Source organism: Syzygium oleosum, unplaced genomic scaffold, assembly GCF_021117445.2.
Source record: "Syzygium oleosum isolate NSW1041296 unplaced genomic scaffold, Sole_v2.1 Sole_v2.01, whole genome shotgun sequence".
Taxonomy (NCBI): domain Eukaryota; kingdom Viridiplantae; phylum Streptophyta; class Magnoliopsida; order Myrtales; family Myrtaceae; genus Syzygium; species Syzygium oleosum.
The window spans coordinates 6,152,449-6,179,803 of NW_026607485.1; the positions used below are offsets into that span (position 1 = coordinate 6,152,449).

General features: G+C 41.3%; 1 protein-coding gene across 1 annotated transcript; it reads right to left on the reverse strand.

Annotated features, from left to right (window-relative positions):
• Positions 1-13,457: 13,457 nt before the first annotated feature.
• LOC115682920 (disease resistance protein RUN1-like) lies at positions 13,458-17,969 on the reverse strand. The gene is made up of 5 exons (XM_056321156.1): positions 17,401-17,969; positions 15,932-17,027; positions 15,359-15,703; positions 14,204-15,278; positions 13,458-13,936 (listed from the first exon to the last, which is right to left on the reverse strand). The coding sequence occupies exons 1-5, from the start codon at positions 17,967-17,969 to the stop codon at positions 13,458-13,460; spliced, it is 3,564 nt and encodes a 1,187-aa protein (XP_056177131.1).
• Positions 17,970-27,355: the final 9,386 nt, after the last annotated feature.

The following is a 27,355-nucleotide window of genomic DNA, read 5'->3' on the forward strand; positions in this document are numbered from 1 at the left end:
ACTTAAAGATGTTGGGAACAAATTCTATGTAGAATAATTCCTCAGATTCGGCCCACAATGATCACCAAAAAAATAAAAAAGCGCAGAGGTACAGTAACAACCAGAAATCCGAGAATCATTAAACTTGCACCATTAAGCAAATCAAGCTTATACAACCACTAAACCAACTATCCACAGCCCCTAATCCATCCCTAGACATGCCATTAGTAACCCACTAGCCTAACCAAGGATTAGGAAGTCACTTACCAAGGGTTTAAGCAAGAAAACCAGTGAACAGGCAAACTGAGCTCCGGCGGTGAACAGGGCTGGAAGGGAAGGTCCGGCGATTTTCCGGCGACCAGGCTGGGATAGTAGGAACGAGCACAAGATGGTGGTGGTCGGGGTACCAGGAGTGAGGCCTAAAGAGAGAGAGAAACAGGGGAAAATTGGTGTTTTCCAGTTGGTTTCTGGGCTAGTTCAGGCTTTTGTGAACAGTAGGCACTCCGGCAGCCGGACGGGTGGGTGACCGGCGATTCAGGCAGCGAGTCCAATGTCGTCTGAACCGGAGAAGCAAGGTGGAAGTGATGGTGCTTGGAGCTTTGGCCGATTCCAAGGAGGGAGAGAGAGAGAGCTCCGGGAAGGAGAAGAGAGAGAGAGGGAGAGAGAGAGAGAATTCCGGGAATGAGAAGAGAGAGAGAGTGACAAGAGTGAGGGTGAGAGTGATAGACAAGGGTGATGTGAGATGACTTCTAAAAGCCTATCAATGGCCAAGATTGAACCACAATCAAATCAAGACATCCAAGGGCCACAATTGAGTCTTCTAATGCAAGATGGGGAAAATATCCTAGGGCAATTAAGGAATAAGTAAAAAGGGGAAGGGGCATTCTTGTCCAAATTTTCTCTTATGGAGGGAAATGCAATTGTCCGAATTGCCCTTCAATATTTCAAAAGTGCTCAATTAACCGAGGGGCAAAATGGTCTTTTTCTACTCCCAGTCCAAATTTCAATTTTCCGATAATTCTAATCGATCCGGTAGTTGGCCACGCTAAATGAGACGACGTCCGATAAATTAGTCGTGGAAATCTTGAAAATTCGACATCCCAATTCGGATTCTAATTAATGGCCAAAATCCAACAATCGCGACTTTAGTGTATCTCAAACTAACGAACGGCTTTTAGGAGTTACGCGTATCGACACGTGGCCGATGACATCGAGCCACATCTAAGTTTACTTGAGCCATGGCGATCTCAGTTGTCATGTAATTGCGAGGGTCAATCACTAGTTTCGAAGAACATGATCTTTCGGATTAGGTTTAGGATCGTTCGAAACTCATACAATGGTTAAGCGGAATCACCCGCGTTCCGATCGTATAAGATTTGCGAATCGTTCCATAGCCATCCTTGGATCGGTCTATAATGGTACAAAATATTCCCTCGTCAATCTTATGGTCGAAGTGCCAATCCATGATCAAGTTCTTAGGTCCACGTACATAATTCCTAGCTAGCCTTTCCCTAACGGTTAGTATCTCGAGAGTGATCAATTTCCGAGTGAGATTTTACTGAAAGTGCATCGAAGAAATATTCATTTCATAAATCCCGAAATAAGTCGAATTTCAGAATGTCACAACTCTTCCCCCCTTACAAAAATTTCGTCCCCGAAATTTACAACCAAACTACCCTACTCAAATAACTGGGGGTACTAACGCCTCATGATCTCTTCACTTTCCCGCGTGGCTCCTTTCGTTCCGTGATGCTCCCAGATTACTTTGACTAGCAGAATAGTCTTGTTCCGCAAAACCTGTTCCTTTCTGTCTTCTATCCGGTCTCTCCACGTACGACACCCTGTCGTCCACGTCTATTATTTCATAATTCAGCACGTAGGTCGGATCCGGTTCGTACTTCCTCAGCATGGACACGTGGAAAACGTTATGAACTTGAGACAAATTCGGCGGCAATGCAAGATGATAGGCCAGATTTCCGATTCTTTCCAATATTTCAAACGGACCTACGTACCTCGGGCTCAACTTCCCTTTCTTACCAAACCGAGACAACCCTCTCATCGGTGAAACCTTGAGAAACACATGATCTCCTACTTGAAATTTCAAGGGCCTACGTCTCCGATCCACATAACTCTTCTGACGACTCTGAGCAGTCTTAAGTCTGTCCCAAATAACCTTAACTGCTTCGACTAACTGTTGGACCAATTTCGGACCCGTTATACTCCGTTCCCCAACTTCATCCCAACAAAGTGGAGTTCTGCACGCTCTGCCATACAACGCCTTAAAAGGTGACATTCTGATACTCTGCTGATAACTGTTATTGTAGGCAAACTCGACGAGGTACAACTGTTCTTCCCCACCTCCTTTAAAGTCTATAACGCACGCTCGTAACATGTCCTCGAGCGTCTGAATTGTCCTTTCAGACTGACCATCCGTCTGTGGGTGATAGGCCGTGCTATATTGCAGCTTCGTCTCCATAGCCGTTTGAAGACTTTTCCAAAAGATTGCGGTAAACTTAGGGTCTCTGTCTGACGTTATTGTCACTGGCACTCCATGGAGACGGACTATCTATCGCATATACAGCTCGGCATACTTATCCATTGCGAAATCATTTCGCACTGCCAGAAAATGTACCGACTTAGTCAATCTGTCGACGATAACCCAAATGGAATCATGACCTCTCTGGCTCCTCGGTAATCCCATAACAAAGTCCATCGTGATATGCTCCCATTTCCATTCGGGAATTTCTAAGGGTTGCAACTGTCCACCGGGCTTACAATGTTGTGCCTTCACTTGTTGGCACGTCAAACAATTGGCCACATAGTTGGCTACATCCACTTTCATTCCGTTGCACCAGTAGTGCTGACGCAAATTTTAATACATCTTTGTGCTGCCCGAATGAATGCTGTAGTTGCTACGGTGAGCTTCTGCCAAGATTTCCTCCTTAAGCTCTGCGTCATTGGGCACACACAAACGTCCACGAAACTTCAAGATTCCGTCCTCAGATACTTGAAAGTCAGCCTTTCTCTTAGTTTCGTCCATTTGCAGAATCTTTTGAATCTCAGGATCCGTAGATTGTAATGCCTTAATCCTCGCCTGAATCTCTGGTTCAATCCTCAAGGTAGCTAACAGACTTAAGAGGTGACTTACCTCAAACTTGAATTCCGAATTTCACACCCCTTCGAGTAATGTCCATTCTTTAACCATCATCTGCGCAATACTTGATTTCCGACTAAGTGCATTCGCTACCTTATTAGCCTTTCCGGGGTGGTACAGAATGTCGCAATCATAATCCTTCAGGAGTTCCAGCCAACGACGTTGTCTCATGTTCAATTCCTTATGATAAAATAAGTACTTTAGGCTCTGATGATCCGTGTAGATTTGAAACATTTCCCCACATAAATAATGCCTCCAAATCTTAAGTGCAAAGATGATAGCAGCAAGTTCCAAATCATGTGTCGGATAGTTAAGTTCATGAGGTCTTAATTGTCGCGATGCATATGCAACCACTCTTCCATGTTGCATTAACACGCATCCTAATCCTTTTAGCGACGCATCACTATAAATCTCATATCCTCTGGGACCTGACAGTATCGTCAACATAGGGGCGGTAGTCAACTTGTGCTTAAGCTCCTGAAAGCTTCTCTCGCACTTGTCTGTCCATTCAAACCTTGATTCCTTCTTAAGTAAACGAGTCAGAGGAGTAGCTATCGCGGAGAACCTTTCCACGAAACGTCTATAATAGCCCGCAAGTCCTAGGAAACTTCGAACCTCTGTCACTGTTGTCGGTCTTGGCCAATTCGTGACTGCATCAATCTTTGTTGGATCCACTGAAATTCCATCCCCGGAGATTACATGCCCAAGAAATGCTACCCGGTTGAGCCAGAACTGGCACTTACTAAACTTGGCATAGAGTACGTGTTCTCTTAAGGTCCGTAGAACCATCCGTAGATGTTGTTCGTATTCCTCGAGGCTCCTTGAATACACCAAGATGTCGTCGATGAAAACGATGACGAACTGATCCAGAAATTCCTTGAAAACCCGATTCATTAAATCCATAAAGGCGGTTGGGGCATTAGTAAGTCCAAACGGCGTCCCTGTAAACTCGTAATGTCCATATCTCGTCCGACATGCCGTTTTCGGTATATCCTCCTTCTTAATCCTCAACTGATGGTAGCCCGTTCTTAAGACTATTTTGGAGAACACCAAAGCCCCTTGCAGTTGATCGAACAAGTCATCTATTCTTGGTAATGGATACTTGTTCTTGACAGTTACTTGGTTCAACTGTCGATAGTCAATGCACAAGTGCAATAACCCATCTTTCTTCCTTATGAACAGCACGGGTGCTCCCCACGGCGACACACTCGGATGCATAAACCCCTTATCCAGAAGTTCTTGCATTTGAACCTTCAATTCGTTCAACTCTGACAATGCCATTCTGTAGGGCGCTCTAGATATCGGCTCTGTTCCAAGAGCCGACTCAATCACAAATCCAACTTCTCTCTTAGGTGGCAATCCCGGCAATTCCAGAGGAAAGACATCGGGAAGATTACATACCTCGGTTATGTCCTCTAACCTTGGTTCCTCAACCAACTAGTCAATCACAAGATAATTATCTTTCCACCTCTTAAAGACGAAGCCCAATCCATCAATTTTCAATCCCACGGTCTCCCAAAACAAGTCACCTCGGTTCTTCACAAAATCCGAAATTTCCAAGCGATAACTCAATCATCCAAATCTTGTCAAAGGATATCATCACCAATTCAGAAATCCATAAACTAATTGCGTCTATTCACCATGAGCAATTATATGTCTTACATGACCATTCAATCTATAACTTCAAAAATCGCTTATAATACACCAAATATCATCACACATCGCATTTGGACCTCTAAGACAAATCCTCCGCTTCCTTCCCAGCCACCGCGCACACCCTTCCTTGTGCCTGTGGTCAGTCCTGGTTATTTTACGGGGCAGCTCCCGCTTGATGTCCTATCCACAATTGCTATTGTTGCATTGGCGGCCTAGCTTGTTAGTTCGGGCAGTTTCTCACTTGGTGACCATGTTGGCCACATCCAAAACACGCTCTAGGTCCACTTGGGCGAGGGCCATTCCCATGCCTCCTTCCACAAGATCGACATGCGGCGTTAGAGTAGTGGTTCAGCTTTCCAAAGTTCTTCCTTACTGGAGGGACAAATCGCATATTCCCAATCATAGGCTTCTTTCCAAAGTTCCTATTGTCCCTAGCCGGCGCATACCGCGATCCAGAAGCGGTAGCCCTTTCTATCATGTCTCGCTCAACCATCTGAGTCCTCTCATATAGCTCGTTGTAGTCCCTTAGATTCAGGAGTATCAACTGACTACGGAGTTCTGACTTCAGACCATTCTGGAATCTCCTCGCCCTATGCATAGGGTCCTCAATCATCCTTAGTGCATACTTAGACAACCTTGAGAACTCAGCCTCATACTAATCCACAGTTATCTGATTCTGACGGAGTCGTAGAAACTCTGCCATTTTCTGTTCCCGGACAGTCTCAGAGAAATACTTTTCATTAAACGTCTCAACGAAGGCAGTCCAGTTCGGAACTGTGCCTACAAGGAAAACCCTACCTCTAGTGGCCTCCCACCAGTCATTTGCTATACCCTGAAGTTGATACACCACTAGGGCCACCTTTTCTTCCTCCATGCACTCCAGCAGTGCAGAGGCTTTCTCCAATTCTTGAACCCAGATAGTAGCGGCCTCGGGATCTCCCTTCCCGTCGAACTTGGACGGATTCAGCTTTAAGAACTACTCCACCAGTTGGTGCATCTAGCGATTTCTATTTTCATGATTACCATTATTCCTATTATTTCCATTAGCCCCATTGACAGTGACAACACCGGCCTCAGTAGTAGCAGTAACAGTAGTAACTCATTCTTGAGTCTGCCTACCCATCAAGTTTCCAATCTCTGCAAGTGCTCTCAAAATCTCATCCACTCTATGATCCTCCATAGCTCTAGCTAGTGAACCCGATCGACCTCTTGTTCCCCCTTCCTCGGCTGCTCATTCTCACAGGGTTCTCTCACCAAACACCTAAACTGCTATAATTCCATCCAGGAATTAGAGACCTAAGCCATTTACTCAAGTCTAGCAGTTCTAGGCATAGAATCACACCAATAAGCATGAAACGAGCAACCACAAAGCAATGAACCAAGAAACAAGGATCAAAGGCACATAACTAGTAGAGTTCTCGATCGTACCTTACTCCTTGCTGCGCCTGCAATTAAGAACATCATTGCCAAGCAAGCATCCAATAATCACGAGCACATATTCATAGGGCATGCATTAAGCATTTTAAACTTGTGATCAAACAGGTCTCCCTAATTGACTACCCCAAAGTCATCGTCCTTATCACTCCAGGTCTCGACCAAACTTGGATCGAGCTGACCTTGCTCTGATACCAATTAAACGGGGATATCACGCCCCGAACCTCGGGAGCGCACCAACATCCCTCCGAGGTCGTCAAGTATGCGACATCCCAGGATTTGTCGCCGACCCAAACTGAACGCTAACGAATAGTGTAAGCGGAAGCAAAACGAACTCTCCATACAACATGTAATCCAACGGGATAATAGAGAGACAATCGAAACACATCAGCAAATACATTTTATAAACATAGCGTTAAACACAAATAAGCAATTACAAGCCTTACTAGAGGCCACCATCTAGACACCACTCATAACAAAAAGGATTGGTTGGTGGGTAAGCTTAACTCCTCTACAAAAGGGGTACTCCAAAAAGAGACGAGGAGAATAATCCCATCCTTAGATCATCACGGTACTCTGGTGGCATCTCCGGATCAGTCATGGTCGTGGGTCTGAAATGGTTTGGTTATACAACCATGAGAACACTTCTCAATAAGCAACTACCTAAGCCTCGCTTAGGCTAACACGTACCTCTGGACAATCCTAAACGTGCAATTCTAACAAACAACGTGCCATAGACAATCACAGGCGTCCTTACCTTGCCTTGGCACATGCACACGCCCTGCACGTTAGAATATCGCCATAACATGGCAATTCGCTCCACGAGCACATAATACAACCACATGACGTAAACGTGCATAAAACGGTTATTAATCAAAACATGCTCAACAGTAACACAAGCACATTGCATTCCCCAATGCATAACACACGATTATAAGTGTCCAGATTATTATCGGGCCACCGAACCCCCACCGGTCTTCTGGCGTAACCAAGCATCGTCCCGCTACTTCGGCGACGGCAACGTCCGGAACCCCCGCCCAGACGGCATTCCATAAAGGAGCATCGATCCGGCCTCCACCGCAATCGGCAACGTCTAGAACTCCCGCCTAGACGGCATCCGAACCCCCGTCGGGCATCGTCTAGAACCCCCGCCTAGACGGAACGTGTCGTGACCATGCACACACTCAACAACCATTACCGATTCTTATCTTTATGAATTAACCAAATGCCAACAAAGTCTGTACTCATCAATTAAAAAGCCTCGCCTTTCTTTTGTAACAAAATCTCCGAAAAGTCCCCGAGAGAAAGAAAAACCAAGTATGCACAGAATCGGGGCCAAATGGGCAGTTGTGCAGTGATCGAAATCCGTTTGAAATAAATAGTAAATCAACTCTAAAAATTCTGAAATTTGGATATGTTGAACAAAACATCTTGGTAAACATTTTTCATGAAGGACACAAAATTCATTTCTAACTGTAAATGCCTCGTTTTGACACTCAAATCCGGACAGAATCCGGTTCGCTCGGACAGCCCCTCAGACCATTAAAATACAACTCATTCAGTACCCAAATCACTTTGGAAAGCTCTGAAATTTTTATATGTTATATACACAAGTGTTTTTAACAATTTTTGTGCAGGAATTTTATTGAAATAAGCTCTAGAAAATTTTATAAAAATTCGGACAGACAGGAAGGTCGGGGTGAACAGTAACTCCAGCGGCCCTGAGACGGTCCGCTTCCAAAAATTCTGAATTTAAAATATGTTATACATCAAGATGTTGGAAACAAATTCCATGAAGAACACTTCCTCATATTCGGGCCACAATGATCACCAAAAAAATAAAAAAGCGCAGAGGTACAGTAACAACCAGAAATCCGAGAATCATTAAACTTGCACCATTAAGCAAATCAAGCTTATACAACCACTAAACCAACTATCCACAGCCCCTAATCCATCCTTAGACATGCCATTAGTAACCCACTAGCCTAACCAAGGATTAGGAAGTCACTTACCAAGGGTTTAAGCAAGAAAACCGGTGAACAGGCAAACTGAGCTCCGGCGGTGAACAGGGCTGGAAGGGAAGGTCCGGCGATTTTCCGGCGACCAGGCTGGGATAGTTGGAACGAGCACAAGATGGTGGTGGTCGGGGTACCAGGAGTGAGGCCTAAAGAGAGAGAGAAACAGGGGAAATTTGGTGTTTTCCAGTTGGTTTCTGGGCTAGTTCAGGCTTTTGTGAACAGTAGGCACTCCGGCGGTCGGACGGGTGGTTGACCGGCGATTCAGGCGACGAGTCCGGTGGCGTCTGAACCGGAGAAGCAAGGTGGAGGTGATGGTGCTTGGAGCTTCGGCCGATTCCAAGGAGGGAGAGATAGAGAGCTCTGGGAAGGAGAAGAGAGAGAGAGGGAGAGAGAGAGAGAATTCCGGGAATGAGAAGAGAGAGAGAGAGTGACAAGAGTGAGGGTGAGAGTGATAGACAAGGGTGATGTGAGATGACTTCTAAAAGCCTATCAATGACCAAGATTGAACCACAATTAAATCAAGACATCTAAGGGCCACAATTGAGTCTTCTAATGCAAGATGGGGAAACTATCCTAGGGCAATTAAGGAATAAGCAAAAAGGAGAGGGGGCATTCTTGTCCAAATTTTTGCTTATGGAGGGAAATGCAATTGTCCGAATTGCCCTTCAATATTTCAAAAGTGCTCAATTAACCCAGGGGCAAAATGGTCTTTTTCCACTCCGGTCCAAATTTCGATTTTCCCATAATTCTAATCGATCCGGTAGTTGGCCACGCTAAATGAGACGACGTCCGATAAATTAGTCATGGAAATCTTGAAAATTCGACATCCCAATTCGGATTCTAATTAATGGCCAAAATCCAACAATCGCGACTTTAGTGTATCTCAAACTAACGAGCGGCTTTTAGGAGTTACGCGTATCGACACGTGGCCGATGACATCGAGCCACATCTAAGTTTACTTGAGCCATGGCGATCTCAATTGTCATGTAATTGCGAGGGTCAATCACTAGTTCCGAAGGACACGATCTTTCGGATTAGGTTTAGGATCGTTCGAAACTCATACAATGGTTAAGCGGAATCACCCGCGTTCCGATCGTATAAGATTTGCGAATCGTTCCATAGCCATCCTTGGATCGGTCTATAATGGTACAAAATATTCCCTCGTCAATCTTATGATCGAAGTGCCAATCCATGATCAAGTTCTTAGGTCCACGTACATAATTCCTAGCTAGTCTTTCCCTAACGGTTAGTATCTCGAGAGTGATCAATTTCCGAGTGAGATTTTACTGAAAGTGCATCGAAGAAATATTCATTTCATAAATTCCGAAATGAGTCGAATTTCAGAATGTCACAAAGGTGCCCACAAATCGCTCGTCCAAAGCGATTATCCAATACCGTCTGCAATGCGGAGCTTGAGTGTGAAACTTGGTCGTGCCATAACCCTTTCCATTGAACCCCGTTTCAAGCGAGCTTACAGTCAAAAGAAAACCCATTCAAAGAATTACAAGACCCCCACTTGGACGACCCAAAATCGGGCCAAAAAGCAACAAAAATCGACATGGAAATCTGTTGTCGCACACTGTTCATCACTTGCGGCCAACTTGAAAATTTTGTTTCAGGCAAACCGTAAATCCAAGTCGAGATCCATAAAATCCCACAGCCCTACAACACTCGAAACTGTCATTTCTATATATATATGCAGCTCGACAACTTAGAAATCAGACTTCGCGGCTTGAATTTCATCAAACTCCGAAATTATGCCCTAATTCCGAAAAGTACTTCGATTGAATGAATGAGGGGCACGATTACTTACCGGGCGTTGCAATACGAAGTAACTCCGGTCTGGTGAGGCTCCCGTGACGTGAACCCTTCCTCTTTCTTCTTCCTCCTTTTCTTTCTTTCCCTTTCTTTGTTTTTCTTTCCTCTTCTCTCTCCCCTGCTCTACACAAGCTCTCGGTTAAAAAGAAAGGAGCTGAGCATCCACTGTTGCTGCTTTTTGACTTTTCAACTTTTTCCTTTTTTTTTTCTTGAAAACCCATATATTATAGTAGGTATGTTTCCAATAGAACAAGGGTTAATACAATGAAAAATCCTAAACTAATACTCCTGTGACAAATTTATCCCAAACTAATTTTTTTATCACCAAAAACCCCAAACTGGTACACCTGTGATAAATTTACCCTTCATTAGTTTCCGTTAAATTTTACTGCCAAATTACTAAGTTGGATGACATGTGGTAGTTAATGGGTATGCTAGTTTAAGTTTTTATACCTCTGTTTGTCATAGATTTACCAAATTGTGGTATTAATCCAATTTAACGAAAGGTAAATTTGTCACAAGAGTACCAGTTTGGGGTTTTTAGTGGTCAAAAAATTAGTTTGGGGTAAATTTGTCACAGGTGTACCAGTTTAGGGTTTTTAGTGGTCAAAAAATTTATTTGGGGTAAATTTTTCACAGGTGTACCAGTTTGGGGTTTTTCGTGGTATTAACCCATGGAACAATCATACGTCCTCACTAGTTTCAAACTTTTTAAGTTTCCCATTGAGTCAAGTAGCTCTTTAATGCACATGTAGGAGATATCAAACTGAAGTTAGTGATTGCAGATTGCCAATTGAGTCCGGAAGCCTCTCTATACATCTACATTCTTCAAAGACAAGTATTTAAGGCTTTTAAGAGCTCCAATCCACATGGGCAATGAAGAATTCAGTAATACCTAAATATCTTAGATGTTACCCATGAGCACATTCCTTTTGAGGACATAGGAGATGAGTTGATTCAACAAGTACTGAATGCCCTTGAGCTCTGAAGTATCACGGATGTTAGAAAGAAAGCAACAGTGCTCAAAACCATGCAAAAGCTGATTGTGGATAATTTTGGCAAGAGTCGACATTACAACACCGCCCATTCCATGAATTCCAACAATTCGTGTTTCACGTATTGAGAGAGCCTATCATACTTTACAACACTGCCCATTCCATGAATTCAAGAAATGCTTATTGTAGGTCCATGAACTGGTTTAGGCAAGTGCAACTCAGACTACCTTGAACACTACTTTAAGCGCGCACAATTTTTCTCCCCTCAAGACAAGCCCTTCAAGTGTTTCCTCATAAAAGAATATTTGGGCACTAATGGGCAAGTTCTATTGCATGTCAAATGAAATGCAATATTCATTTTAATGGCCCCACAAAAAAAATGAAAAAAGAAATACAATCAGGTATGCCTAAATAGCCCTTTACCCCCATAAACATTACGTATGGTGGCCCAAATCGCACAATGAATTCCTTTGCTCTGCTCTAATGATTTCTCTGAAAAAAGGGTGAACCATTCAACTGAAACTTCACATTGAGTTCAACAAATTTAATGATTTCATCAATAGGCAATGACTTCCCGTACTAAATTTCAAGTTTCTGTCTCTCAGCAGATGAATGCACAGTTTACCACCCCAAGACTATGAAAGGGAATTTAGTCGACACTAAATGTCGTCTTCATTTTCCTTTGTTCGGTCTTTAATTGTATAGTTGCCCAATTAGCATCAGCTCCATGCACAAAAAGATTTCTGTAAGTTTCTCAAACTTTAATTCCTCTCAGCAACATTAGAAACCGGCAAAAAGGCAGTCACTTGAGATGTCTCCCTTAGCACTTCTTGTCAATCTTAAAACCTAAAAGAGTCCTCTAGTATAACTTGAGGAGAATGGAAGGGCTTATATTACAGATTATCACATAGGAATAACTATTTCTAGAAAATGTAGGCAATAATCGAGATCACACAAAAGTCCTTTTACATGATTTCTAACCCCAAATGAGACTCATCATATGTCCTTCGCACCGATAGTATTGAAAGTTAAACTTACCTACAAGATGATTTATGATACCTTTGAGAAGCTAAATAGTTCTCCTCTCCTGTCACAGATGGAAGTTGCTCTGCAACAACTATTGACGCCGTTACCCAAGTGAAATTCATCTATTCTTCATTTTATAACTTCTCCACAACATTTGCAAATCCCACTAAGAAGCACACCATTCCCGGAAAGTAAACTGAACTTGAGCATATCAATACAGAGGGTCTGTCTACTTCACAGTGGCAACAATGAGTTGATTATGCTGTAAAGTTCCAAGATGAGAACCATAGTTATATGTATGGGATGTGTGCATGTTTTGACCCAAACCAAAGACACGGTTCGGTTCGGGTTTCCTCCTTCTTTCTTTTTTCTTCTTCTTCTTCCCTTTGAGAGGATGGACTGACGGAAAATGCCAAAAGAAAGCTAGAAAAAGGAAATACGCAGAAGATAGGGCGTAAAAGAGGAAGTATTTCATGCGAGCAAGGAGAGCTTTTGTCTGCGTCGCTACCTTCTCCATGTCTGCCACAGCCACGCCTTCTCTTTCGCCGCTGCTTCACCCGCCGCAGCTCGCCATTGCTCTCGCACCCAGCTTCTGTCCTGCCAGTCCCCATGCATTGTCGGAACCACCCGCAATGTTCTAGCCCAAGGCCGCCTCTCGTCAGCTAAGAGAAACATGGAACAGTAAAATGGTAATATTCGCTTGTGGGAACGGCGCATATGCCATGCACAGAGAGGGTCCATCGAGTCAGGAGCATCATATTGCGTTATAGGTATTAAAGAAGAATACAGCTCACCTTTCCTTCAAACAGGTCAAGCTCTCTCCTCCACCTTCCCTCTGTCTCTCTCTGCACCAACAAACAAACAAATTATTGTCCCTCTCTCTCTCTCTCTCTCTCTCTCTCTCTCTCTCTCTCTCTCTCTCTCTCTCTCTCTCTCTCTCTCTCTCTGTAGACATGCATACCTCCAACTGGGAAACAAAAAAGCAAGAAGAAATCGTCCAAAGAAAATATAGCTAAAAAGCCAAACCAAACTAGGAAAAGAATACAAATATTTGTACATAATTAAGAACCCTATGGTTGTTCGGACGTATCATAATTTCAATACTTCTTCAAATTTTCAGACATGAACTCGTTAAAAAGTGCACGTACAACATATATGTTCATATCTATGAAAGAATTTGATTGCAAAAAAAGGAAAATATTGGTTGTCAAATGAAATAACTTACCTCAATTTGTCTAAAGTTTGAACACAAGGGAACAATTTGTGGTCGTGGATCAAGAAGCTTTCAAGTGCAAGGTGCACTTTTTCATCCTCTTCTCCCTCATATTCAGATTCGTCGTGTTATCCCACAAATTCGACTAACTTCTCCGAGTAAAGTCAAGAGATTGCGTCTACATTTAATTTCTCTAAACAATTTGTTTTATCCTTTCGCAGTCTCTTCACCTTCACACTTGACAGATCAGGCCACTTTTGTAAAGAATCACAGGAATAAATATTCAACTCTTTCAAAGATTGTGGTAGATTACCTTGAATCTCAACCAGATTACCACAATTTTCTACTTGAAGACATCTTAGTTTGCTTAAATTACTTAGATCGGGTAGTATCTCCATCTGTCCAAGGCCACAAATCCGCAAATATAGTAGATTCTCCCACAAATTCGCCTGACTTCTCCGAGCAGAGCCTAGAATGGTCTCCCCATTTAATTTCGTGCAACCTTCTATGTCAACCTGTCGCAGTTCCTTCAAGTTGGACAGATCAGGCAACTTCTGTAAAGATTCACAGGAAGAAATCTCCAATATTTCCAAAGATTGTGGCAGTGCACCTTGAATCTCAACCAGATTAGGACAACTTCTTACTTGAAGAATTGTTAGTTCGTCTGAATTACTTAGATCAGGTAGGATTTGCAGCTGTTTAAAGCCTACAAGCTCCAAATGTTGTCGATTTTTCCGGGAAAATACAAGAATTTCCTCCACTTTTGATTCACTGCAATACTGTTTTTGAACCACTTGCCGTCCTATCAAGCTTGACAGATCAGGCAACTTCTGTAAAGACTGACATGAAGAAATAAACAATATATCCAAAAACCGTGGTAGTTCGCCTTGAATCTCAACCAGCTTATCACAATCTTCTACTTCAAGACGTCTTAGTTTGTTTAAATTGCTTAGATCAGGTAGTATCTCCACCTGTCTAAGGCGATGAAGCTCCAAATCTCGTAGGTTCTCCAAACAACCAAGGCCTTGAATCTTTGCAATTTGAGCATCCGAAATCTCGAGGGATGATAGTTTCTTCAAATTTGATAGATCCATCGAGCAAAGTGACTTGTGATCGTCCAATAAACTTGAGGGAAGCCTCTGGGGGCAAGGCACATTAGTGCACCGAAGGCGAAGTGCCTTGAGTTGAGGAAGGAGGCTAAGGTTTTTGGATACGGTGGTCACATAATGAGAGTCCAGTTTCAAAGACTCTAGTTTGCTTAAGTTCGCAATCCACCGTGGTATTGAATCATCCACAAGCCCATCATCATCAAGTAGGCCAAATTCCAAATTCAATTTCTTTAAATTAATGAGGTTTGAGAGATCTGGAAATGTGTCCATGTACAACATAGACAATCGTAATTTGATAAGACTTTCAGGAAGCCTCGGTAGTGTGTATATATCAGCCCGCTTCACTCTCAAGATCCTCAGGGATTTATTATTGTAGATGCACTTGCCAATTTCCATATGGAAATTACCATATAATTTGAAGGCTTCTATTTCTTCGAGCTTCTCAATCGTCCAAAAGGCTTCGGGTATTTTGCTTATGCTACTATGCCTCATCTTCACTACTTTCAACTTTTTCAAATCTCCAATGGAATCGGGTAGTTCTTTGATTGCTGTGCAGGTTATATCCAACTCAATCAGCGATTTCAAATTCCTAATTGAATTCGGAAGCCTCTCCAACGATTTGCACCATTTCAGAGAGAGGTATTTAAGGCTTGCAAGATCTTTACCCAGCTCATCTGGCAGCTTCCGAAGATTCTCACATTTGCTTGCATCAAAGGAAACTAAGCTTTTCAAATGACAAATCGACCCACCAATTTCAGTTAATGATTCACAGCCCCGTAGAATCAAACGCTCTAAATTTGAATGAGCAGAGAAGCTGGGAGTTCTCTTCAAGCAATTGCAATTGGACAAATCCAGAACTTTCAAACTCTTCATCACCTATAAAAGAAAAATCATGCAAAGATTACTTTCGAATCTAATTAGACGGAATAATAAGTGTTGTCTAGCATGTAAGATACCTTCATATGGTTCCACCCCTTCCAATCATGTGTAATTTTACTCTGAGATAGATCAAGAATAACCACATGCTCCATGAAGAAATTTGTAATCTTAAATATTGGGGGAATATCATGCCAAGAAAGCCCCCGTAATTGGGGAAGGAGATTTGAATTCTTCTGGGAAACATTAGTTGGAAGAAGATTTGATAGCCATGTGTGCCAAAGAAGCGCCTTTTCTGCACGAAAATTTTCCTTCAAACCGTCAACTTCAAGGAACTTTAGATTTGACAGGCTCTCAAAGTCCTTATAGGAAAAATTGTGCTGATTGTCAAACTTGAGACGAAGAGCTTCAACTTCTTTTTCTCCCTGCCCAAAGGAAACATTTAAAAACAAAAAAGTTGAAGGGAAGCACATTTATTCAGGTTCACTATCTTAAGGGGTTGAGTTGAGTACTATCATTCCTTTAATCTTAAAGCGCAAATATTATTGGTGGAGTAGGTCACAATGGTGCTACAGAACACAAAAAGTAACTGGTTTTTTTTTTAAAGAAAATATCCATAATGTTCTGGAAATTTATTGCAGGAGCAATTTTACCTTATGTGTCCTCAGCAAATCCAATGCTTCCTTAGGATTCCACACCCTACTTGTCTTCTCTATTTTCATCTTACTTTCTTCACGAACTATTTCTCTTCCGAGATTTCTAAGTTGGTCATGCATCCACACTTTATTGTCCTTTTCAATCTTTATCAAAGACATGTTCTGCAAACCTTCCAAGGCTACTTCCGAAAAAAGTTCAGATGCATCCCAGAAATGAACTACAATGTCTTTGTCATATCCAATGAAAAGACAAGCTATATCGAGGAATATATGCTTCTGCCGATAATTTAGTGCATTATAACTTATTTTCAGCTTACTACCGACTTTATCTTGAGGAACACTTTCAAGCATCTTCAATTTGGTATCCCACATTTCCTTATTTGTGCTGGATAATAGTGAACCTATGACCTCAAGAGCTAGGGGAAGACCTCCAGCAATGTCTATCGCCCTGTTGGATTGGTTGATATACTCTTCTAAAGGAGAATCTCTTCTGAAGGCATGTTTGCTAAAAAGTTGAAGAGATTTATCACGATCCATGCCCGTAAGCTCATACCTCTGGTCCACTTCCAGAACACGGAGAACATCTTTCTTTCTAGTAGTAATAATTATTTTGCTCCCTTCACCAAACCAATCACGCTTACCTACAAGTGCATCTATATGATCCTTTTCTTCCACATCATCGAGAAGGAGGAGGATTTTTTTATGAGACAACTTGTTTCTAATTGTCTGAGTCCCTTCATCACAGTTTCTTATGTTTTTCCACTCCGTTTTGAGGATGTCAGAGATGAGCTGATTCTGCAAGCATTCAATGCCCTTGGTTTTTGACATTTCACTGATGTTGGAAAGAAAGCAACAATTATTGAACTTTTTTGAAAGCTGATTGTAGATGATTTTGGCAATAGTTGTCTTTCCGATGCCACCCATCCCATGGATTCCTATAATCCGTGTTTCACTTGTCCAAGCACCTATCAAATCCATGATTTTATCCACATGGTGGTCGATACCGACCAAGTAATTTGATACTACCAGAGAAGCCTTTTTCAACTCATTGAAAACCGTATGTGTGAATGTTTTCACGAACTCACTTTCTCGCCTAGTGTTTGTTGGAGGTCAAAAAGCAATGAGTTAGAAAACTGAGTTGAACCAAACAATGTTCTGACAAGACCAAATTGAAAACTACAAACCTATTATAAATGTGTTCTTTAACAATTTATTCCATTTAGATGAATTGGCGGTGGAACTTAGGGTTAATGAATGACCTGAACTGACAAAAAATATTGCTGGGAATGAAATGGGACAAAATTGGGATTGTGCCATTATTTATTGTGACTGACTTTGCGGTATAACTTCAATTGCATACAATTCAATTTCAACAAGACTAACACAAATCTGGAAAAGAAACCAATTGAAATGCAACGAAATTTAACGATACAAGGCACATGAGATGAAATGCTAAAATCAGTCACCTGATGGGCTTGCTTTGCAGGTCGCATCCGTTTATTTCCCCAACTGCACTGAGAGCAGCCTTCCACTCTCCGATAGTCTTTTGGGCATATCGGTTCTTGCTTTCATGTAAAAGAAAGGCGTTTTTATAATTCCCTGTTTGGTACCGAACCTCTGCAGGCACCACATCATAAAAAATAGGGATGATCTTTTGTCCCCCAGTTTTCTTGCACTCGACCATTTGGACTACCTCCTTGAGACACCACACACTAGTGGCATAATCTTTCGAAAATATAGGTACTAAGATCTTCGACTGCTTAATTGCGTGGAGAAGTTCTGGTGCAAACTCTTCCCCTTCGCGGAGATCTTCGTCGTCCTTAAATGTGCGGATTCCTGCATCTTTAAGACTGGTGTAAAGATGGTCGGTAAAAGTTGCTCGAGTATCTGGTCCTTTAAAGCTCAAGAATACTTCATAGTCAAATCCTGATGAATTATCCATTCCGTGACTTTCTGTTGAAGTGTGAACACCAGAAGCACCTCGTGCTATTCCATCTTTTTGACGGATGCATTGTTTTTTTGCACTCCTCTCCATTGATCTCACTTGATCTTCTCTTCAAGGAAAAACTGAACGGGATAGCAACGAAAGCAGTGGCAGCCAGAAATGAAAAAGTTTAGACGCCAGAATTACAAATGGAGATCTCTGTAGGTCATTAGACTTAGTAGACAGGATTAGGTAAATGTGCAGAGAGTCGTGGGCCAGTTTGCTTTAATTGTTTAATAAGAATGATTCATTGCCGCATCACTCCAGCCTGTCAAAGCTGACAATGCACGTGAACATAAGAGCATTAAATCTCGAGGGGAGTTTTAACACCTTAGGAGTTTTAAATCTCAAGTTGAGAACGTGAACACAGCACAGTACAAACTTTTCATTTAAAAATGAAAAGTTCGACTCTTTGAACAAAAATTATTCCCTAGGAGTTTAAAATCTCAAGGGGAGACGTGTATGTGTTCTCATTTGACATAGCACGGTGCAGAGCATTCTTTTTGAAAAGTGAAGTTTGACTCTTCTCAGATCTCGACAACATAAATTGTTTCTTCTTTATATCACTTCTGCAGATCTGACCTCCACTCTATTTAGATTGGATCAAAGAATTAACCGGAGCTATTCGTTTGATGGGATAGTTGTAGTTTAAAATCTTGCACGTTTCTAAAATTCCTTTTGCCAAAAATGTAGTTTTGTTCCGTGCATGGTAAATTCAAAGAACCAATAATAAACTTGAAGTATCACCGGTAAGTAAAAATTATCCGATACCCTATTTGTTTGGTCAACTGTTAGTAAGTTATCAATAAAATAACAATTTTTTCATCTTCAAACCAAATAGTTTCCTTCAGATTTTACAAGTGGATTTTTTTTTTCGCTAGTAGATTACGAATGCTTACATACTTTATTAATAGTCTCGATTAACCGTACTAACTTACAAACAATACAACTATTTTACCACTACAAATCCAAGTATGTTGTTAACATTGTTTTGAATTTATGAATAGTGATGTTTATTTGTAAGTACCATACCAAACGAGCCAATCAATTCACCAGTTTGAAAATACTGTTGTAGCTTACAAACAATCGTTTGCTTTTATAAATGGGCGAGTACTTTTGCTAGAAGATTACGAGTTGCTTACATGCTTTGTTAGTAGCCTTTGTTAACGGTTGTAACTTACGAACAAATAACTATTTGACCACTATACATAGTTTCGATTTTATGAATAGCAATGTTTATTTGTCAGTAACGTACTAATGAAAAAACTGATTTACTTGGCCGAATTATTCTTGCAGATTAAAAATAGTCGTTTGTTTTAACAAGTGGGAGAGTTTTTCAGCCATAAGGTTGCGAGTTGCTTAAATATTTTACTAACAATGTAGGTTAAGGTTAATTTCGAAAAAGTTAACTATATTACCACCATAAGTTCTTAGCAGATTATGAGCATGTTTCGATTTTACGGATACCAATGTATATTTATCAGTAACATACCAATATCATATATGGAGCTGTCAAGTATCTACATATGTATGCCGGTCGATTGTACGAATCTGTTTACTAGTGATATTTGTCTCGACCATCCCTGAGTGAACCAACAAAGGAAAGCTAATGTATTATTAAGCTTACACTTAGCGCGGACTCTCTTAAACCCATACCAATCACAACTTTGGGATTTTTAATTTAATCAACTAAACATGTAATTTAATTCAATTAAGAGTTGCCACTAATCTATTACGAGTCGATTAAGAACCCAAGTAAAGTATGGGAGAATACTTTACTTCAGTGAACTAGAAATATCATGAATACGACAACTCGCAGGACTGGTATCACCAGGCTATTGGGAACACAGCAGCGATCGTCGGAATGCAATAACTTGCAGGTGAGGAGTTTGGCGTCACTGTGGGTAATCCAAACACGGTTGCGACAAAAGTAAACCTTGCGTGGTGGATTCTGCAGGAAGCCGCCACGAGAACACCTCCAAAGGAAGAAAAAAAAGAGTCGGTATATTGTAAACTCTTTTGCCCCTTCACGGTCGTTCTCCTTCGGCGTTTTTTGTATTGTGTATTGTGGATTTCTCTTTCTTGTGAACGTAAACCTTTTTCTACGTTGTGAACTTGTAGAAGTCTCCGGAGAAAACCCCATGCGCACATCCTTTTTTATATTAATCGCCCCACCAACTCCCTCTTGACAAGTTTAGGGTGCATATGGTAATATTTTTGTTCTCGGGAATAATTTCTATTGAGAAATAATTTTCTATTTCTATTCCCTACGAGTTTCTGAGCAGAAGAACGCATTTGATAACTGCACAAAATTTATATTTCCGGAATAGAAAAAGAACAGAAATACATTTTGTACGACTTTAAAATTTTTATTCCCAATTTTTTTTCATTTAATTATAAAAATGTCAGTGAAGACTTAACAATTCATGTTTGGATAAAATTAGTTCCGGTTAATTTTCTCCAAATTAAAACTATAAATCATTTTCCTTAAACACACAAAAGAGTTTCGTCGCTTCTCATAAGTGTCTTTTTCTGCCATTCTCTCTCTTCATGTTAGTGTGTGTATTACTTCAGGTGCCTGGGTTAGTTTGTCTGATGCAAAACCATTTTCAAGAAATTATTTTTGGACTTTCTAGCGTTTGGATAAGGTAAAGCTAGTAGATTGATCGAAAGTTTTTTTTTTATGAATTGAAAATAATAAGTTTAGATTAGGAAAAACGATCCCCCTTTTCGTAAGAAGGAAACATTTTCCCAAATTTCTTGCTATATGTCCAAATGAGAAGAATTGGTCCTTCTATGTCTATTATCTATCTCCCATCTTTTTTTTTCCTTATAGATTGTCTCCCATCTCTTGATTATACTTCATTAGTGATTCGGCAGATTTGGATTCCTATATATCCACTCATGGAGTACTTCATTATACAATATATAAGATCCATTTGTATAGCTATCATCATTTACATCCAGAAAGCCGTATGCTTTGGAAGAAGCTTGTACTGTTTGGGACGGGATTTTGATTGATCAAAAAGAAGAATCTACTTCAACCGATATGCCCTTAGGCACGGCCATACATAACATAGAAATCACACTTGGAAAGGGTGGACACTTAGCTACAGCAGCGGGTGCTGAAGCAAACTGATTGCAAAAGAGGGGAAATCGGCCACATTAAAATTACCTTATGGGGAGATCCGTTTAATATCCAAAAATTGCTCAGCAACAATATACTCACGTTCATCAACATTTCCACAAAACACTATCATACATAATATTCTACAAATATGGTTTCATAATTTCTTTACAAATTCTTTTGTAATTCTTTTTTTTATGAATTACAGAATAAATAAAGAAGATATTCCAGTTTGTTAGTCATTATATGCCATTTTTAACTATACAAGCCACGTCGGTAGATTTACTTATCATCAAGTAGCATAAAACCAAATTTTAACTTATTTTTCAGCGCAAAAAAACACTAGAAAAATGTTCACTTTCTCTTAAATTGAATTTCCTGAAAATATATTCGGCAACAAGAAGTTTTCAGCAAAATAATTATTTTTAGCGCGCCTTCCTCTTTGCTTGACAAGTTGGCTAGATGTGCATCTCTCTCTCTCTCTCTCTCTCTCTCTCTCTCTCTCTCTCTCTCTCTCTCTCTCTCTCTCTCTCTCTCTCTCTCTCTCTCACTAGCCAATATGTTGAGGCCCATGATTTTTCTTATGCTCTTATCCATTCTTAAACGAAGACATGATATGGATTTATTTATTTATTTATTTGATCTCTTATGTTGGTTCCACGTAGGGGTGAGCATGGTCCGGGTGGGCGGTTCCCATTCTAGAACTGGGAACCGCCCACTAGGGACCGGTTCCAAAAAATTGAAATTGGGAACCGCCCGTTGGTTCGATGGACCCACCCGGGAATCGGACCGGACCGCCGGTCCGGTTCTCGGGTGGGTCCATGGAACCGGTACCACCAACCAAGGATGTAGATGGAGATGGAGAGTTGGAGACGGTAAGGTGAGCATCAACCGAAAAGAGTTAGAGAGTGAGAGTGAGCGTGAGGCGAAAGTGAAAGAAGATGTTTATCGGCTCATTGTGAGGCTATGAGCGTCAAGCGAGTAAGGTTTAGTTTAGAGATTTAGGATATTTTTAAATTAAAAATTAAATAAATATATTATATTATATATTATTATTATATTACCGATCCGGTCTGGGTGGGGGGGTGGGCGGTTTCACACCTGAAACCGAGAATCAGACCGGTACATACCGGTTCCGAAAAATTGGAACCGGGAACCGGACCGGTTCCGGTTTGGTTTTGGGCGGTCCCGGGCGATCCGGGCGGTTCCCAATTCTTTTGCACACCCCTAGTTCTACGGATATGGTAATATACTAATTTATTCTAATGTTGATAAATTCTTGATAATGCTGATAATTTATTTACAATACTGATATTAAGAGTTGGTAATTAACCACTAGATTGGTATGTTGGTGAATTCTTGATAATGCTGGTAATTTACTTAACACATTGGTAAAATTTGAGAGTGTTGATATGTGACATCCTGAAAATTTGTCCATTTGGGATTTGTGAAATATTTGGTTTTATAAATGTACTCGTAGATAGTTCTCGCCCGGAACTGATCATTCCTGGGATACTAACCGTTAGGGAAAGGCTGACTGGAGATTTAAATTCGTACGACTAAGAGAAAATTCGATCTTGAATTGACTCTCGACCATAAAATCGCTGAGGTGACATTTTGAGCCACTGTTGGGCGATCCAAGGATAGTCAGGGGTCAGTTCGCCACTGTCAGAGTAGTGGATCGCGGGTGATACCGCCAGACCACGAAATGAATTGACGAATGATCCTAAACCTATACCGAACGATCGTACCCCTCGGATCTAGTGATCGATCCTCGCGATTTAAATGACAATCGAAGTCGTCACGAACCGAATGAACTTGCACGTGACTCGATTTATTATCAGTCACAGGTCGAATATGCGAATTTCCCCAACAAGCCGCCCGTTAGTTCGAGAAACGCTCGAGTTGCGTTTAATAAAATTTAATTATTTAATTGAGCCCAAATCAGACACCGGAAATTAGGAAGTCACAACTGGACGTTAGGATGACGTTGTGAATGGATCATGCAATTTTGGATTGTCCCGATTCCTTCGGAAAAATTCGATTTCGATGAGAAATGAAGAAAGTGACCATTTTACCCCTAAGGATTTATAAAGGGTTAGTTATAATGGGCAAGGGCATTTTGGTCATTTTGCCCAAAATATTTGGTTGGACATTTTTGCCCTTGGATTTTTATGAAATTGCCAAATTGCCCTTGGATATTTTGGGTAAGATGCGATCTCGGCCGTCGGTTTCAAGATAAGATCGAATCTGGGCCGTTGATTGAAAAGATTAGATGGGGGCAAGATCGTAATTTGCCGTTTTGGTCAAATTGGACTATTTAGTCAAGACCATTCTCTCTCTCTCCTCATTCCCCCTATCTCTCCCTCACGGCAACACCACCCCCCCACCGTGGACTCTCTCTCTCTCTCTCTCTCTCTCTCTCTCTCTCTCTCTCTCTCTCTCTCTCTCTCTCTCTCTCTCTCTCTCTCTCTCTCTCTCTCTCTCTCTCTCTCTCTCTCCCTTGGTCGTGGCCCACGGCAAGGAAGCCGTGCCGCCGCCGTGCGCTGATCGCCGTCCACCGAGCCAAGCCGCGCCGTTCGCCGCCGTCCCCGCCAATCGCCGCCACTTGTCGCTCTAGCCGAGATAGTCTAGGACTCGGTAAGTCGCCCCCTAAACCCTATTTAGGATATCGGGTATTAACGGACTCGTTTAGGCGCGGTTTAGGGTAGTTTAGGGGTTGATGGAAGTGATTATAAATGGATTAAAGGAGAGCTTGATCCTTTATTGTGTTTTTGGACATTCTTGTGGCTGTTGGATGGTCATTTGAGCTTAGGGGAATGAGTTTTGTGGGTTGAATTTCGGTGGATACTAACTAAGGCTCAGATCTTTGAAATTTGAGGTGAATCTCTGATTCGCGGTTACTGTACCCGTCCGGTTTGTTATTTTTGTGGAGAATTTTGTGGGCAGAATTTGACGAAGTTTTCTTCATGAAAGTTGCTCTCAACATCTTGAAGTATAACATACTTTAAATTTGGAAATTTTGGAGGCCATTTGGGTCGCACGAAAACCCATTTTCGGACCGTATTAAAACTGCCCGGAACACTGTTCATCCCGACCTTCTTGTCTTACCGAATTTTTATAAAATTTTCCAGATCTATTTTCAATAAAATTCCTTCACACAATTTGTTGGTAACTTTCATTTCTATGATATATAAAAATTTCAAGGCTTTTCAAGGTGATTTGTATGTTGAAAGAAATGTATTTTGAGGACAAAACGGTCTGTTAGAGCGAACTGATTTTGGTCTGATTTCGAGGGACAAAAAGGCATGATTTCAGATTGAACCGGATTTTGTGTTCTTCATAAGAAATGTTTATCAAGATGTTTTTTATGATATATCCAAAATTTAGAATTTTTGGAGTTTGTTTACTATTTATTTTGATGGGATTTCGGTCACTGTGTAAGCTGCCCAATTTTACCCCGATTCTTTGGATATTCATTTTTATGAGCGGAATGGTGGGGGTGTCGAGGTTGAATAGTTGCTGCCAAGAGGATTGGAATTTGATGCTTGAATTTATGTTGTATGCATTAATTTGAGGATGAAATGAGGATGTTTCGGGGCTGGAGTGAGACTGATTAGAGTGCCGGACGTTGTGGATTGAAATAACGGACATATAGTCCGATTTGGAGACGATTTGTGTCGGTTCGAATGGGCTGTGATGTGGCTGTGTTTGTGGGTCCGTGAGTGGCCTTGTGTGTTTATTGTACTGAGATTTGATGGATTGAAATATGCTTGATTGTGTGCACGCTTGGGCCGGACTGAATGAATTGTCAAATAGGCCATATCGAATGCTTGGTGAGCATGAAAAATGTATGTGAATTGTTGCGTGCACGGGCCGCGTGTGATTGGCCAACTGAGTGGCAAGCGGTTGTTGAGCATGTGCATGAGCAAGAAAATGAATGTGGTGTGGCATGTGCGATCGTGGGAATTGTGCCGTCCTGAGGCGTGTACTTCAATGCGGGACGATGCCCGGCATTACCGGAAGACTGCCAGCCTGAGGCGTGTACTTCAACGCGGGTTGTGCAGTAGGTGGTAGATGTTGAGCCTGAGGCGTGTACTGCAACGCGGGCAAGAAACATGGCCTGAGGCGTGTACCGTAACGCGGGCCCTGAAGTGTTGTGAAAATTGGTCGCAGTGAACCCGACGCGTGTACTGTAACGCGGGTCACTGGCGAGTGGTATGGAAAGGAATGTGATGAGGCAAGCGGGAATGCGTGAAACATGAATTAAGCATGCATGTGTTTGCATATGATGTGGGTGTGACTAACGTGCAGGTAGCACACGTGATAGGCCCAGGTAAGATCAATTGATGTGCCTGCTATGTGATGATAGTATGTGTGTGATTGTGTTTTGTGTGATTGTCTGGAGGTACGTGATAGCCTAGGTGGGGTTTATGGTGTGTGCTTATTGAGATGTGATCTCATGGTTGTTTCAACCAACAATTTCAAAACCCTGGCCTGAGCGATGAACCTTCCGCCGCTGCCGCAGCGTTTTGCACTACTGTTGCACACCGACAATAACGTGGTAGAGTACCCGACAGACGAGCAGGAGGCTCAAGAGGATTCAGACTCGAGTTTTGAGGAGTCGGATTCGGAGTGGACGCCATCTCGAGGGCGTAGGGGCTAGAGTAGGGGTTGGGAGTAGGTCTTTTGAGGTGTACCATTTTTGGAAGTTAGGATATCCAAGCTATCGATCCTTTTGATGTCGGTGGTTAATAGTTATAAGTTCGGTGTGTTGGTGCATATGTATGGTGGTTTTGTAAATTGTGAATATTGTATAAGTTTGGAAGAAAAAAGGAATATGTATCTTCTCCTTTGTTTACCCCAGTTTTTATTTGTCCGGGTATTAGTGGCTTTCGCTGATCGTTTTTAAATCTCTGATAAGTTTAATTGGGTCGGCGATACCCTGGGACATCGCATTAATCGACTAGAGAAGTGTGTCGCGTGCTCGATGGGGTTCGGGACGTGACATGATAATTTCATACTTCCATGCAATGTTTGTAAATTATGTTGGTAGTTTGTTTGTAAAACAAATGAAGAGGTGCATCTCATATCAAAAAGATAGGAATACGGGCGGTCATTTTTTTTATTTATTAAAACTCGAATTTATAATTAAAAAATAAAATTTGTGTCCTATTGAAATAGTGTGATTGTTCACAATAGAGCTGTGGTTTTTTTATTATTTAATTCCAAATTTTATTATTTTTGCCTAACGGTTATTAGGTGCTCTTACAACCTTTAGAAGGTTGTGTCTGTCGGACATAACTTCTTAATCTTTAAAAGGTTAATTTATTCAATTGTTATTTTTTGGAAGTTATAACATTCGGAATTAAAAAAAAATTATTATTTATTATTATTTTTAATTCGAATTTTCAATGTGTCCATTCACTTTGCAACCTTTCTCGAAGGGTTGCTTCCATTCTAAAGACTGATATAAATTCGTCAGTTTTCCGTCTCATAAAAAAAAAGTCTTGTCGATTTTTCTTTCTCATAAAAACTATGGCCATTGTTTCTAAATTGTTTCCTTTTCAAAGTTTTTGGAGAAATACAAGAATTGCTATTTAGTATTCTCATTGAAATTTTGTTGTATCCCGGAGGATTTTTGCTAGTAACCATTAACACGTTGTAGTTAGAGTCAATCAAAGTCATGAATCAAGACATGGTGAAACTGGACCGGTTTGATGGCAACAATTTCGCTCGTTGGAGAGACAAGATGATGTTTCTTCTCACTGTCTTGAAGATTTCCTACATTCTGGATCCCACTCTTATGCCTGTAGAGGATCCAAAGCCTACCACTAAAGGAGGACAACCAAGTGCAAGAGCCGTTGAAAGGGTCAACAAGGAGAGAAAGAAACGTGAAGAGGATGAATTGCTCTGTCGTGGACATATTCTGAACATATTGTCCAATCGATCTTATGACTTATTCAATGAGATGAAATCTGCCAAAGACATATGGAATGCACTCAAATTCAAATACAAGCGCGGAGGAGCAAGGTACCAATAAATATTTAATCGCAAAGTATTTTGATTTTAAGTTTATTGATACTAAACCCTTGTTGGAGCAAGTCCATGAGTTGCAGGTGCTTGTCAACAAAATTCGTGCCCTCAAAATTGACTTTCCAGAATCCTTTTAAGTTGGAGCAATCATTGCAAAATTGCCTCAAAATTGGAAAGATTATGGAAAAAGGCTGATGCACAAGTCAGAGGGCATCACTTTTGGAGCAAATTTGGAAACAACTTTGAATTGAGGAAGAGTCACATTTGCCACGCC